This window comes from Dermacentor variabilis, chromosome 8 (genome assembly GCF_050947875.1).
Source record: "Dermacentor variabilis isolate Ectoservices chromosome 8, ASM5094787v1, whole genome shotgun sequence".
NCBI classification, from domain to species: Eukaryota; Metazoa; Arthropoda; class Arachnida; order Ixodida; family Ixodidae; genus Dermacentor; species Dermacentor variabilis.
In genome coordinates, this window is record NC_134575.1 from 138,261,492 (window position 1) to 138,278,236 (window position 16,745).

Consider the following 16,745-nt stretch of genomic DNA (forward strand, 5'->3'; position numbering starts at 1 on the left):
CCGCAGTATTAAATATTGCATCGTCAATATAAAGCGTGATACAGGACTTTTTTCCCCCTCAGTCATCCATAATACTAAATATTGTTGTGAATACTATGTTTTTGTAGGATCACATATTTTCAGAATACCTGGGTTTGAGTTTGTGTATAACAGTTGTGCGATATTCATGACTGAATAAAGCAGCCTTTTCTAGTTAAGGGCATTCTGGGCGTGTTGGCATTGTTAGGAGAATAGGTGGCTGAGGATAGGTTTCATATCGGTGCATCGTCTTACTGTAACAAAATTATCAATGTATCTGCTCAGAGCTAGGATCCACCATTACTGGCCTTTTCGAACCATTTAACCACGCATTAACGCAGCAAATCTCCTATTCCGAAACGGTTCACCGGTCAACCAGTACCCAGATTTTTTGCGCATGGCTGGAACATGAGAAGGAAGTAACGTTTTAATACTAGTTGCGCCTGCGAATAAGAGTGTATTATACTTTTTATTGACATATTTTTTCGCACAAGTGCTGCGCTTGCTGACCGCCTCCGTCCTTGTCACGTACGAAGTCACTCCTTTCTGCAGTCAGAGCTGTAGACAGGATAATGTTCCCTACAATGTTTGTAATATTCTGCATAACATTTGGGAAATTTCTGCCCAATCCTTTCATTCCATATGTCCATTACACAAGTAGCCTTGTCTGAAAGGAAAATGGACGTCATGTTTCCATTAGAAATGTCTTTACTAAAGACGCGCATATTGATATCTATAAAACATAACCTATGGAATATACTGTAAGCACGAAGGCGTGCATTGCCTGATGGAACTTGACAGGCTCCACCTTTATGCCACTGAGTTACGCTAATCAGCTGATTAGTAGCTTTGCACACACGATAGCAAGCGCCATTGCTACCCAATGTCCCGGTGCTGGAATGTGTTCGGCAGTTACAACTTGTTAGTCGAGCAGAAAAGTTTTCAACATAGACGTCATAATCAGGAGAGCTGCGTAATTTGTTGGCTGGCTATTTATCGGACCACTGCATGCTTCTCCGCAAAATGATTCGTGGTCACTAACGATAGATTTCGGTGATTGGTATTTGGTATGCCTAATGCTAATAAATGTTACAGCCAGTTAATGACTGTTCACTGAGTCATGTGCACTTAGCATGTCAATGCAAGATTACCTACGCGCAGTTGTTTGAGTGCTTCTTCTGTGCGGTCATTAATATGAATTTAAGAGAACCGCTTCGTATTAACAAGATACCATTCGTAAAATTGTACTACTGTGCAGTGTAATCGTGCTGGAAATATTTTGTCAAGACATGACTCTAGGCAGTATTTCGCCATTTCCCATGTCTGACTTATTTTTCATGTAACTGACAGCTGACAACATGTTGTAGGTTTTACTTATTTGGCATGCCACTCTTCCCAATGTTGTCTTCATGTCTGAGTACGACCCAATAAGAGCAAGAACGAACAATTAAAACTTCAGTGGATGATCATAAAATAAACCCCTGCAGTCTCGCCCGTTTTGTTGTCGCACATCAGTTTGCAGAAATATTATAGTACAGGCGCTAACTATTCCAATGAATTCACGTGTATGCTCACAATTGAGTAAACCTCAACAATAACTTTACGCTATTCACATTATGAAGGAGAAACGTGCCGACATATCAAGGGATCTTATTTTTATTCCTTGACTTCGTGCACCAGCCGGTGTACTGTTTATAATACTCAAACACAATAAATCAGTATAATGGGTTCCAGCAAGTAAGAACGCGAACACAAGAAGAGACTGACAGGACAATGTTGTACTTACAACTGAAGCTTATTGGGAATACATTCCACAAATTTCCGCCACGCATGCATATACAAGCAAGAACAATAACACGGTTTATAGTCGAAAATCAACAAAAGATAGACACGTACACAAAGGGCTAGTTAAACCCCTTCCCGACAAGGGCAACAACACTTGCATTAACATGATAAATTTAAAAATTGAACCTCTTTATCATTGATATGGGCCGAATGTTCATTCACACATGTATGCGTGCCCAACTTCTTCATATGGATCGCTTCGCTTATTTCTCTTTCCAGTTTACTGCGCACTCTATCCACAATCGATACACTATCGAAGACTGGTTAGCAATCGTGCTTTTTTCAATGCAACGGCAAGTTCCCTCCTTTACCTGTAGGTAGCAAACAGCGATGTTCACGCATGCGATCATTAATGCAACGATCTGTCTGGGTCAATGTAGGGCAGTCCACATGAAAGAGGTATGTGATACACGACTGTAGATGCACACTTTTTGAGGAAAGAAAACGGTGTGCTTTTTCCCACAGCCACTAGTCGCATCTTTCTTCTCTCCTGTGATGCTTTTGCACAACCTAACCAGTTTGCTCGGTGCCGAAAACACTAGCGTGACGCCATTCCTGGTGGCCACCCTCTTAAGATCATGAGACAAGCCATGCAAAACGGCATCACTACGACCATTTCTCTTTCTTTTAATATTCATTGCAGTCCGCGGTATCCACGGGTTTCTTTTTTGTCAACGTTCTAAACACGGTTTCAGACACAGCCATCAAAAGTGAGACCGGGTCCCCTTCCGACATTAAACTCGCCTCCTTGGCTTCAAAACTCTCCTGCAATGAGTGAGTGCAGCTCTTGTTAAGAGCATTCGTTACGCACAAGGAAACTATGCCACAGTTTATTGATTTTGAGTGGGACGATTCGTACGGGAGCAGCGATTGTTTCGATCTAGGGCAATAACGCCAACACACACGGCTCTCAGTTTCAGATTTAATTTTCATATCAAGAAATCTGATCAAGTTTTCTTTGCAAAGTTCGAGCGTCAACCTGAGATCCCGGGAGGAGTCCTTGAAACACGTTAGAATCCTTCTCGCGCTTGATTCAAGGCTATCATAAAAATTTAACCGTAAAATCACTAAAAAAATCATCCACATACCTAAAACTTCACACAATACCTTTGTCCTGCAGCCTGTGAATTACCTACAGTGGTTGACAGTGGCTACAGGTTGACAGGTAAAACGTGAGAAGTTCCAAAACGTTAGAAGTCCCTGTCAACCACTGTAGTGTCCTTTAACAAGGATGTCTTCATTCAGTGAAAGGGTATATGCATTGGATCTAAGGTTTCGCCTGTCAGTGTCACATTTTGTTCTTACAATTTGGCAGTAATGTAATTCACAGGCTGCAGGACAAACGTATTGTACGAACTTTTAGGTATGTGGATGACGTTTTTTGTGCTTTTAAGGTTAAAATCCGTTGATAGCCTTGAATCAAAGGCGACAAGGATTTCAACGTGTTTCGAGGAGTCCTCCCGGGATCTCGAGTTGACGTACGAACTTTTCAAAGAAAACTTGACCAGATTTCTTGATATGGAAATTATATTTAAAACTGAGAGCTATGTGTGTTCTCATTATTGCCGTAGATCGAAAAAATCGCTCGTCCCCTATGAATCTTTCCACTCCAAATTAATAAAACGTGTCATAGTTTCCTTATGCTTGACGAATGCTCGTAACAAGAGCTGCACCCACTCATTGCAGGAGAGTTTTGAAGCCCAGAAGGCGAGGTTAATGTCGGCAGAGTAGCCGGTCTCACTTTTGATGGCTGTGGCTGAAACCGGGTTTAGAAAGTTCACAAAAAAGAAACCAGTGGAAACCGCGGAAGACAATGAATCTTCAAAAAGAGAAAAGGTCGTACTGATGCCTTTTTGCATGGTTTGTATCATTATCTTAACGGGGTGGCCATTAGGAATGGAGTCACACTAGTGTTCTCGGCGTCGAGCAAACTGGTTAGATTATGCAAAAGCATCACAGGAGAGAAGAAAGATGCGACTAGTGGCGGTGTAAAAAAGCACACCACTTTTTTTCACAAAAAGTGGATCTTCGGTCGTGTATCACATACCTCTCTCGTGCGGACTGTCCTATGTTGGCACAGGCAGGTCGTTGTAATAATGATCGCATGCGTGACCATTGTTGTTTGCTGCCTACAGGTACAGGAGGCAACTCGCCGTTTCACTGCAAGAAGCATGATTGCTGACCAGTTTTTGATAGTGTCTTAATTGTAGGAAGAGGGCGCAGTAAACTGGAAAGACATGTAAGCGAAGCGTTCCACATCGCAAAGTTTGGCGTGCATACATGTGTGAGCGAACATTCACTCCATATCATTGATAAAAAACTTCAATTTTCAAATTTATCATGTTAATTCAAGTCTTGTTGGCCTTGTCGGGTAGGAGTGTGCTAGGCTTTTGTGTACGTATATGTATTTTCGTTGATGTTTGGCTGTAAGCGTTGTGGTTGTTCTTGGTTGTATACGCATGCGTGGCGGACATTTGTGGAATGTATTCCCAATAAGCTTCAGTTGTAAGTACAGCATTTTCCTGTCAGTTTCTTCTTACTTGAGCTCCTGTCCGTAGTTGCTGGAACCCCTTATACCTTCACCATGCACCAACTGGCCCAGCAAACCACTCTACAATAAATCAGGTTTGTTTTACTACAACAACAGTGAAATGCTAAAAACTAGGTTTGCTTGCGTGTTTGTCCGTCTGTAGATTTAATTAGTATAACGACGAGCATTTCCCTCAGCAACGTGTTTTTTTCACCCTCAGACAACCTCGTCAATCCAAGTTTCACCGTTGCCATTCGTGGGAAAAAGACTTTGTCCGCCCTCCAACCACAGGAATTTGGGCGCATGTCAGTGCACCAATGTGCAGTTGGGACTTGGATGCACTAATCACTTATATTTCTCCCACAAACAAAAGCTATACGCAATTATTACCAGCATTCGTGTGCCACATAGACTCAGAGAGTGGCGGAACATGTTTATGTAGTTCTGAAGCCAGGACAATAAATACTGTATGCATACTTAGGCGACAGTCTTTGTTCGACTACTGGTCGTCACTCTAGGTATACATGTTCCTTTGAACTTGGATCTTGCTTGAATATGTATTGATAAAATTGAAATAGTGTACCAGGATGACAATATCTGCATACCAAAGGAATTCCAGACACGATGGTGCTGTGTTTGCGTGAACTTCTTCACGGCGATGCTCATTAAAACACCGTCAACGACACGAAACAAGTGTACGTGACAGTTATGCTGATCAGCCTCAAACTTGACACACACTGAAAATTCACGTTTCGACCAGAATAGTGCGACTGGTGCAGAGCTAAAACGACAGACTGAAGGCGTTCCTACACACTACGTCTTGGCAGCGATTGCGCCCCACATAAGTCTTTTACATAGTAGCTTACGGCATTAACAGCTCCCAAGTTCGTGATGTAGCGACACTGCAAACGTATTCACACACTTTTTAAAAAAAAACTTGTGCTGAAATTTTTTAATAGTGTACACCCATTGTTAAGTTTGACATGGCTGATAGTTTTATTGTGATAGCTTAGTTTTAACTAAGAAAGCTTTATTGCGCAGCCATAATTTTATACCCCATGGCGCTGATGCACTCGATTCGCCTTCAGGGCCACTCAGGCTTAGCATACCTAAATGAAGAACCTAGCTTACTGCAGAGTGCCCAAAATTATAAAAGTTTCTTCCCATGTCCTTTAAGAAAAGTTGATCGGGTAACTGTAGTAATATTCGTCAAATACATTGTTTTACTGTACTGAAGTAGCCTGGGGTATGTTTCCTGAAAGTAATTTCAATGGCTATTGGACGTAAAGCAACAAATGGTAAATTTCGCGAGAGATTTGAAAGTGCTATTTAACCTCATACGTCATGCCAACGAAAAATTGCGCTGTACTTTGAACGCTCATCACCATCATTTACTTTCGTCTATTTAATTGTGTTCTCATCATTGCTCTCCGGGATAAATGAAATCAAATTAACAAAATGGGTTGTGATGAATGTGGATGTCAGTTCTGATTTAATAGGACTGTCGTGAAAAATGATGCGTTTGCCTGTATGCTAGGTGTAAGGCCAGTGACGTTCGCCTTCGCCGCAGTCTTTTTGCAATTGACCCTGACTCAGAGCATATAGCCACTTGACTCACGTCTATAGATACAGCAGCTGCTATTCACACTCCACAAGTGAAGCTGAGATCGCGTAATATTTCCAAAAGATGTTTGTTCTCGGCTCTTATCAACTTGCGTTGCCGTTCCGCCCCTTCGTATCACGTCAACGTCAAGGTAGGCTAAGAACAATTATATTTATTATAATAAAGAAGGTTGTATGTATCGCTTACTTATGAGCGTCATAGTGTAAAGAGCACAACGCTCCTCCTTATTCCAGTAGCGAAGTGTGTACTCTGCTGCAGGTGTCCCTAAAAGTAAGTGTAACATGATTAGCAGCAAATCAATCGCGACAAGCAGGTGGTGTTTAAAGGGACACTAGAGGCAATTACTAAGTTTACGTGGGCTGTATAAATACCATTCCAGAAACCTCGCAACGCTTGTTTCGTGACAAGAAAAGACTTAGTTTAAGAGAAAATTACATCTGAAGGGACCGAATAACTGTTTCGAAATTCCAATTTCCCGCCACCAAACCGGGGAAATGACGTTGCATACGCCATCACCACACTTTGCTGCCCTCGATGAGTAAAACGGCGCCCGACAGACGGCGGTACCGAGCCAAGACAGAGCGGCGCATTTGCCGCTGAAGCTGCTGTTTGGTCTAGTGACACAGACCGTTCGCGCATCCTGCGACATAACATGGAAGTCAAATTTTCAGCTACTTGCGGTTTGTGCGAGTTTCGCAAGCCAGCAGAAGCAGCGCGGCACTACACGATAACGAAACTACTGAAACGCGAAAGCGTGGGTGGCGCGGAGTCGAGCGAAAACGAAACCTTCCCACCACCCGCGTCGTTGTCATGGTTATTTCAATCATTTCTTTTTTCTAAAAGTGAAATAGAACCGGACAAGCAGCATTTTATTTCTTCCTATAATGCAATACAAGCTTGATTTGTGCAAGTAGTAGTTGAGTAGTAGTGACAGAATTGAACTGAGGAGTGCCTTCGTCATCTGGCAAGTACTTGAATGTCCCGGGCGAGTCTCTAATCATGTCCTGTATTTGCCTCAACTTCTCGATTATTGAGATTCTGTTCACGATAATATTGACGCCTTCGAGTTTCTGGAGCACTAATCTATCACTCCAGCTTGACTCAATATTTGCCTTTAGTGTCCCTTTAAGCAAATACTTCAAACATTAAAACACATCCCACGCAATAATCCACTCTCTGCGATGCGTTTTGCGGATAGTTACCTATCGATTGTGTGATTTTTTTTTCGCAACTCGTTGTTGGACGGCTAGGGCATTAATGCTTAATGAGACCGGCAACTGGCCAGAATGCGCTGGGTCACGTTGGTAGAAATGAAGTGACCACGATTCAGAGTGATAACATGGAGCACGGTGTTCGCGATTTAAGTAGGAATTATCATTTCAGATTGGCAAAGAAAGTCTCAAAACCCTGTAAGTGACGCGGCCTGGAGGTGAAATCTTGGTACTACGGAGGTATTACATTAGATTACTGTACGTAAGTCTGCTACTGTTAGGTAGAGCAGAATTTGTGCTTAATGTTGCAGTTCGTATATCACTAGACGCTTGCGCTTTATTCTATGCGGATTACAAAGTAAGGAAAGTCTGCGCTAGCGAGTGGCGTACGCGTACCACTATGTATGGCAGTGCACGTGTTGTATGCACGCGTGTTTGCGAATAAGTAGCCGTAGTTGTGTGGCCTGGCTGCGAGATTCACAACACCATCCGCTAGTCGTTCCGTAAATGGGTGCCAGAACTACAACATTAGCACACGCGTGGTTACGGCAACACGCTGAACTGCGCATCAGGTGTAAGAAAATCGTTTCGCTTTCGAAAATGACTTAGCTAGGCGGGACAAAAGAAGAACAGTCTTGGCTGGTTAATGACCAAAGCAGTTGGACAAGTAAGCAAGAAAACACATAGCTATTATTGTAGATATATTTTAACGCTTCGGAAAGCGAAAATCGCCGGGAACATCGGCTTGACATAAAGCAAATATTTTCTCACAACTACGGCCGCACTTGTTGTGTCTCCCACAAATACCGGCGTGTAATAGCCACGCCGCTTACCTATCACTGTTTTCAGCACACCTCCAGTGAATCACTATATCCTCAGTGCCCATCTAAAAAAATAATATGACATGGTCCACGACGTCTTCGACATCGTGGGCCATATCACATTTTTGTTATAGAGCATTTTTATTATAATAGAACATATTATTATAGCTAGCTAAAGCGTTGACATGAAAGGCGTGCATTGAAAAGTGGCATATAGCCAATGGATTTGTGGCGCAGCCTGCTGGTTTCTCTCCTTGAGGAGCCTTTCTGACATGGGTTGGATTCTGCTCAGAGTCGGAGAAATTTAAAGGATCTCTTTGTCGTTGTACAGCAGCACATTCTCAGTGGCGCGTACCTATAGTTACGCAAGTTGGTATTAAATGAGTTCATTAAAGAAAGTACAGACCGAGTGGTCCATACCGAGGGCTGCAAGTGAGCGTCGAAGTGCCTCACTGAAAAGCGATGCATACCATCTCCCCCGTCTACAGTGGCAGATGTGAGCGTGTAACAGCTTCGTTGAAGAGCGGCACATTTGTACACAATGCCTCATACGTAGTTACCAAGGTTGGTCTGATGGCTGGTTTCGAACCATGTTATCTCAGCGCAGAAGCCCGATGCGTTCGTCATTCCATTATTCCCTACCGAGTTACCGAGGGAGGTAAGGACACGGTTAGAGACATACATAGATGGAAAGTTAGCCCAAGGAAAATACTCGAAGTATCCTAGAAATGTTAACGCATTAAAAGTTTGAGCTTGAAGTGTGGGTAGCTGGTCACGTGGTAGAGGTATAGAGGAGATGGACGAGCCTATAAGAGTGCAGCGGTGTCACGACAATCGGAGCAAAGACGGGCGGAACTGAAAACACGTCGCTCGGTCCTCCCACACGCGCGTGCTTCGGCGCGTCCGGAGTAACGTAGGGCCCCGGATTTGGTTTCCCCGAAAATGGGCGTCAGTATTAGAGGCTAGCTCCGTCCCTAAGAAAAATTTTTATAGAAAGTCTATATACAGTCTATATACGTCTATAGACTGTCTATAGACTTTTTATAAAGAAATGTGTAAGGGACCCACTGGAAAAGCTGGCGCCACCATCGGCTTGACGTGGCATGATGGATCACGTGGACACAGCGTCCGCGTGGGCTGCTTCGGAAGCGCCGAAGCGAGCTGAGAACGAAAGTCTCACCAGCGCTGCGGTTCTGATAAAGTGGCTTGGGCGTCTGCTTGACAACATTTGAAATCACTATAATAGGTAGCGGCTGCCTTTGGAGGCGTGCAGCATGGTAGGCTACTGCTCGGTCCCGCAGTGCCGGACGTACGCAACGGAGCCCGGTGTCAGCCTTATTCACATGTAGCCGCCGGACAAGGAGCTGCGTGAAGCTTGGCTCGCGAAACCTTGAACCGGCAGACAGCCATCGGCTACAACTCGGATATGCAGCAAGCACAGACGCGAGGAAGATTTCTGCTACGGCGCCGGAACTGCGATGTTCGTTGAGTAGCAGAAAACGCGCACTGAGACGCTTATGAAACGGCTGATGTCACGACGGTTTCGCCTATGAACTCGTTGATGCTAGATACTCGCGAGTTCACTCGAACGGAAAGGGAGCGGTAAGACGCACATTAAAAGAAAGCATGGCATATGGTCATGTTTGTGTTATGAATTAATGCACTGGATTACGACAAAGAAGCAGAGCGAAATGCCACGCTGAGAAGACTGATAAACATACAATGCGATGCAACTTGAGAAATGATATTGAAATGTCCAAGAATTTGGAAAAACAATATTGAATCGTCGCGATAGCACATCACAGTCTATATAACGAAATTATTTTTGAGCATTTCTGATAGCGTTCACTCAACAATAGTTACTAGTATGCTGTCAAATGCTCATATGCTGCGGCCTAAAACTCACGGCACGGTACCAAAAGGCGCTCACAGCGAAAGCAAAACATTGTTCGCCGACATGCATGCAGACGCGCAGTCGGTCGCTGCGAACCTGTGTGATCGCTGCATGGAGGCTTCATTCTGTTATACTCCATCTGGTTATACAGACAGCCCACTATAGGAACATATTTCACATAGATCACTCTCAGCGTTTACCTACCTTTCGCGCAAGAAGCCTGTTCGGGAGACTATCGCACGACCGTGCGCAGTGAAGTTCACTGTACGTATTCGGTAAAGAGATAGTGTCTGTTAATGATTCTGTGCTTTCAGTTTGCCCAAGATTATTATATCGACAGTCAAAAACTTCCGTCGTTTAGAGAGTGCTTACATAAATGTCCAGGAGGGCTGCCGCGTGGTGTTTTTATTTAGCGCCGTAAGCGAAGCCTATGAAGAGCGTGCCGCGTGATCCCTCATACTACGCAAGGGAAGCGCTTCCGACAAATGGCGACTTCGTAGGTCCTCGCCCCCAATAAAAAATGGCAGTTTAGCACGAAGGGCGAATTGTTGACTGTAATACCCTATTTTGGCGTTCCGCTCGAACCCCTCAGAGAATTTCGACAGCGCTATGGCAGCAATAACCATGCGACACCTATAACCTTCCGATATAGTGCCCTACGTGCTTACGCCACCTAAAGACATCTCTATAATATGCAACGAAGCATGTTTTTAAGCTAGCTCGATCGAGCAGACGCCTCTTCATACGTCCTGCCGGCAGCGCAAGGCATAAGGCTATGCCATCACAAAGTAGACTGAGCGGAACGTTGACGTACACTTTCCATCTCCGCCTTAGCAGATGAAGGAGTGCACGTATCCGGATATGCTCAAACCTTGGGCGAGAGCCGGGCATGGACCGTCGATAGCTGCACAGAACGACAGCGGAAATTTGTCAGCGTCCGTATAACTTGCACCGCATTAAAATCGAATCTCCGGCGCTCTTCGTCGAAGTCGATAAAAACTGGATAGTTTGGTTCGTAGGGCGTAGCATTGACGCCAATAACAAGTTCAGCGACGGCGTTGCTGAAGCTGCTCAGACGGCGCTACCGGAACACCACGCGGGTGAAACGTCCGGACATAGCACGCGAGGGAAACGGTGCAGCGCCGCAGCGATGGCTTCCTGGAGGCTGCAAGGTGTGCTATAATGCCGACACCACCACCGAAGTTGCAGGCTTCTCTAGAACAACAATGCGCAAAACAGGACGGAAGAAAAACCGATAGCCTGTGTAACCTGAAGTTTAAGGTTCGCACCGCTCGTCCACAGCATTCACCATGGTGTGCTATGTACACAGCTGCTCAGCCGGGCCACTAGTTTATGTGCACGTAATGCGAGTGCACACAGTATCAAGCAGAATGCTGCCGTGCCTGCACTGCACAGCCGAAAGAAACGCCAATGCCCACCGCGGTTGCTTAACGGCTCTTCTTGCGCTTCTATATAATGAAGTCGGCGCCTTTTTTTTAATTATCGGGTTTTACGTGCAACCACCACGATCTGATTATGAGTCACGCCGTAGTGGGGGGACTCTGGACTACCAGGGGCTCTTTAACGTGCATCTAAATCTAAAGTTGTTGCTGCATCTGTTGCGGTTATGCTGGCCGCGCAGCCGTGGAAGATGTGCCTCGCCGGACTAAGCGTTGGCGTGGCGAAGCTTACGGCAGAGTTACGCTTGGGGTTGCGATGGTGGTGTGTCCGGGGCTGCTTAGGTATATATGATTTGAAATAAATGAACAAATAATATTGTCCAGTGGCCACGTTCGAGCAATTGTCCACTCGCACATAAGCACTTTACTGTAACCAGTAAGCCCCGGTTGCTTGCCTCAGCAGGCGGCTTCAAGCTAATTCATTTCCCTGCCTCTTTTATCTTAACCTTTTCCGCCCCATACAATATCCCTCATCCTGGCCCTACTGTGGAGCAAAGCCCACAGTATATCATTGCACTTGGCAGTGCCCACGCTTTCCGGGTTACCCCCCTATTCCTTCCTGTTCACCTTCCTCCTGGGAGACTGCGTTGACCAGCTCAGACCCGAAAGAGCAGCGACGGCTGATCCGGCGGGCACGCGGAGTGACGCGAGCCAAAGGGGCCCTGAACGAAGGGCTCCACCCTACGAGGAAGTCACCCAATCTGATTATAAATAAATGTTTTCTCTAACTCTCTCTCTCTCTCTCTCTCACTCTCTCTCGGCTAGCAAGATAAATGTCGCTATTGTCAGAGCGCTGTTGCTTCTGCACAGATAGTGCTGCCTTGCGTCTCGGCATCGCGCCAAAATGGCGAACTAAGATGTCTAAACACTGGTCAGGGTGTCGTATAGTTATTTGTTGCTTGCCACCCACATGTAGTTCATACCCAGTACAGGGGACTAGCCATGAAATGGATAATGACTCGAGGCGTTATTGTTCCTACCCGTCAAGCTCGTGACTGATGCTCTCTTGTGGGATTGATGAAGAAATGGGTGGCCCATTGAAAGTTACATCTACAAGCAACCTTTCAGGAGTCCTATAAAGGAAGTGCAATGAAGGGGTAAAACTAATGTTAGAATGAAAGCACTAATAGTAGCAGGAATGATTCACCATTATTTATAAAATACACGAAAAAAGACGTACAACACACCTAAAGAGGAATTCGATTGGACTGAATAAGAAATTCCTGGACTTCAGGGCAAACATTTCCGTTACGGAAACACTGAGCAGAGCTTCTAAATGAAAGAGTCCAAGTGCAGGGGTAAACCTTGCTGTTGCTGCGAATGCTTCACTTACTGGGCGGTACTGCCACATTTCTTTAGTAACACCTAACATTTAACATCAAAAACTTTAAATTTTCTGTGGCCCTGCAAATTCTAAAACGAGGAACTTTACCTGGATACATGCTCACACGCATGACGGGTCCCGCTCTTCCTTCCGAATGTTTATGCAGTTCAGCATACAGGTTATACTGGTAGCTGCCATAAAAAAATATAAAAGTACCGAAAGCAAAATTGAAGTGTCATGAATTTAAAGGTTCGCAAACATACAAGTTCATATATTCATATATCAGGCTACTTTTCCATGCGTAGAAGAACATCTACTGAATGATCCACTTTCTATCTCGCATACGAAGAGCTGAATGGTGTGTGTGTGTGTGTGTGAAAACATTTATTGGAATGGGGTCCGGAGGCTCGACTTCTTAAGTCAAGGCTCCCACGTTGGCACTGTCAGGCCAAGCCTTTCAGCGACATCATGGGCCCTCTGGACGGCCCTTAGTTGGTCCTAAAACAATGGGCTTTGAATCCTTTTCTCCCACTGTGTCCATCCTTCAACGAGTTTGGGGAGAGTCGCGGTGCACCCCACCAGCATATGTCTGATTCCAATGATGCCATTACAATCGTTGCAGTCCATCCTAATCTCCCTCTCTGGATATATTTTATTAATGGTGTACGGTGTGGAATATGTACCTGTTTGCAATAAGCGCAGTGAGACTGCCTGAGCCCTGTTCAGTTTTGAATGTGGCAATGGGAATTCCCTGCGTCCTAAATAGTAGTGTTTGGTAATGTCATTGTATGTTATTAAATGATATCTAGATTCCCTGGCTTGATGGTGAACGGCTCGGTTGTGACTGTCACGGTTAGCAAGTCCTCGTGCCAAGTCATGAGCAACCTCATAGAGGTTTATCCGAGTCTCGTCCACTTTTCCCAAATGCGTCAAGTGACATCATATGACTTTAGGTTACCGCAGAGAAATTATCACCGCAAATTTTTTTTGCGATGTCCCATAAACTATACCAGTCATGTTGTAGTGTACATTAGCATATAATTCATGAAAGCTTTTCGAGTCTTCCTTTGTACTACCAGGGTGAATTGGCATGCAACGTGTTTACCCGCTTAGCGTAGCAGAATCACGTTTTTTAAATGGAAAATTGGAAAAGCGATTGACGCATCATTGTTGTAGCGTAAAATAACTGGCACCATTGCAGATACAAAAGTGTACCTGCAATGCTACCACTGGTACCACTGCTTGTACCTTCAGTACAAGCAGTGGTATTCTTCCAGGTGATGCGCTCTGAGGTCAAATTAGTCATTTCTCATAAAACGCTTGGCGAAACAGTCATGGAATGCCTTCAAAAACTCGATTAACTGTTTGTGCCCATCACAATTACAGGCATTACGCAACTCTGCAAATGGACTGGTAGCTTGAAAAGGTATAATGTAAAGATAAAGGGTGAGCGCTAGCGGTAGAATTTTGCAACCGCGTTGGCTTGAACGCCCGTAATTTCAAAAAAAAGGAAAGAAAAGAAATACCATAGCGTAGCCTGTGTAAGTCAATAACACAGTTGCGAGAAGATGCTCGGGAAATTCTCATTGCTTACTTCAAACAAGAATAGGTTTCTTTCCCCGCCAATTTTTATGTTTGGCAGCTGAACATTTTTTATATAAATGCATTTGCTCTATCGCAACTGAGTTACAGTGTACAATCGTCTTCGAACGCTAAGAACATTGAGACACAAATGCTGCCTCTTGGGAGCTTTGTGGTGTCGGAATGCTTACATGCTGTGGTTGTTTGTGGTGCAGTGCCGCATTTGCTCGTTGGTTAGGCGGACGGAGCGCTGCGGGTAACTTGTCCAGATACACCATTCGATCTGGCCAGGTGAACACGTCTTCGCTTAAACCTACTCTCATGGATGCATAATACGTGACATCCGCATGATCTTAAAGGGTGTGCTTGGAACTAAGGGAGGGGGTGAGTATCTGGCCTTTGCGAAGTAAGCGAGCGGAGGAAAAGGCGCTGGTACGCTGCCGTCATAGTGTTATGGATGTCTTGCTTTCGTCATTCCCTTGCCGCCATATCACCGCCATCGTCCCACTATGGTGATCAGTTGTTCTTATGTCGTCTTGGTCATGCTGCTTCGTTCTCACACTGTCATGTCCATGGTCGTCGCCATACCACCACTGTTATCATCCTCGCGCAGTCAGCTTCGATAGCACGCTGGCAAGGATTTGTGTGGTCATCATGAAATGGTACCTTATCGACTTCGCAAGTATAGTTTGAAAGTTCATTTAGTTTGTTGTTTTGATCTGTGCGTTCCGTATTAGGTACTCGCTTCCATTGAAAAGCATTTTCTATAGTTTCTACAAAATTACTGTTGGTCTACTCATAAATACGTGGTAACATCGTTACACTTCACAAATTCTTATGTGGGACATTTAAAGGTAGAAATGGTTCATGGCGACGCGTCAGCCACTCTAGAGCAATGTGAAGCGTACATTACACCCTGTATTCATGCAAAAAAAGGAAACCCTAAATCAATAGCATTCCTTTACCATGATTTTATTATTTATTGCTTGCTTGCAGTTGGTTAAGGTGGAATTGCGCAACGGTTAGTGTATCACCATTGTGAGAATATGATGTCTGGGTTCGTACGCCAAATAATAGTGCCAACCACACACCTTAAAATAAACTGCAGAATCGTAATTAACTTTGCCAATTAGTGCATCACTGAAGCAACGCAATAATTTCAATAAGTGTTTTTCTAAATCGTTTGCGTCTTGTTGCTTTCTGTAAATGTCTCCAATCAAAGCAGTTCATCTGGTTAAAGAAAGTCACAGGCCTGTGTAGCACACGCAACACAGTCACAGCGTAAGCTGGAGGGTTGGCTCCGCAGGAGCTCCTTTTTCGTTGTCACGCACTACGAGGTCTTCGTGTGGTTTGCCCGAGAACGATGTGAGCTTTCAACCCTGCGTTGACGGCTAAGTGTGACTTGTGCTGCGGCTTGTCCTGCTCTCTGCGCAGCGATCTGCTGAGCGCAAGGTTGCAGCCGCACGCGTGGCCCTGCGCTTGGCTTCTTCAGCAGCGGTTCGTGCCTTGCGAGGAGGCGCCATAACGTGCACCGTAGGGCAAACACGGATATCCTCTGTACGTGGCGCACAAGTCACATCTCTTGATCCGTGGCACGGTACGTTTCTGTTGATGATTATGAGGATAATTATACTTTATTCGCATCCGTTCGACATAGAGTGGGGAATAACAATCACCAAGCTTGCTTGAGTTACAGATTCACCTACATGCAGCACGCAACAGCAGCTGCTACATGCAGGGACACCTGGCGCAATAAACGGAACTGCAATGCAAAGTTTGTAAATATCGACGCTCCGCGGCGCGCATTTCACATCGCGTGCCAAATGGCACGATACGATGCCAATGATGATGATGCTCATTTATTGGCATTCCCTTTGAAACTGGACAGTGAAAACAGTCACCTAGCCTTCTTGAATTAATCCAGTATGAAACACACATTTTTCATTGTATCAATATTTATACATATCCATAGTATTCCTTTTATTTCTGAAGACTTCTCTATTCACCTTGTACCGCTACCTACGTTGGCTAGGTGCGGTGAGTAACGCCTTTGAAAAAAAAAACCGGTGTGTTGTGCCACCAGGCTCTTGTAATCATTTTGCCTAATATCCTGCCTGCAGCTAAAGAGAAAGAAAAAAAGAAAAAAACTTAGTTCCCAGAAGCTTTATTAAGCACTATTGCGAACTTTCAATGCTCATCCGTTGTTTGTCTCTCCCTACTTTTCTGCCACCAAACTTTCTATCACCTCTTACTATTCACTATAGCTGGCATGTTTACTTTCCCCCGGCCATCGGTGAGCACAAGCGCTTCAAGGAGGCTAGGAGAGCCCAAAGCGACGCTGGGTAGATATTTTCGCAGTGCATTGAAACAAGTTCCATAGTTTCCGTAGCGTTACGGCAGCATGCGCATCCTCCATCTTCCTTGTTGTACCTCGCTT

General features: G+C 44.8%; 1 protein-coding gene across 7 annotated transcripts in view; it reads right to left on the minus strand.

The window, feature by feature from the left end:
- Positions 1-16,745, minus strand: part of LOC142591299 (uncharacterized) — a 133,554-nt gene that overhangs the window by 87,658 nt on the left and 29,151 nt on the right. For 3 of the 7 annotated variants that reach the window (XM_075703626.1, XM_075703627.1, XM_075703628.1), the window contains 3 exons: positions 12,836-12,918; positions 6,204-6,281; positions 460-685 (listed from right to left, as the gene is read on the minus strand). The exons of 1 other annotated variant lie outside the window; for it this stretch is intronic. In XM_075703626.1, the coding sequence (XP_075559741.1) occupies positions 555-685; positions 6,204-6,281; positions 12,836-12,918 (292 nt within the window). In that variant the 3' untranslated portion in view covers positions 460-554. Of the gene's footprint in view, positions 1-459; positions 686-6,203; positions 6,282-12,835; positions 12,919-16,745 lie in introns of those variants that run through there. 3 more of the 7 variants (XR_012830447.1, XR_012830446.1, XR_012830448.1) reach the window with 3 other exon arrangements.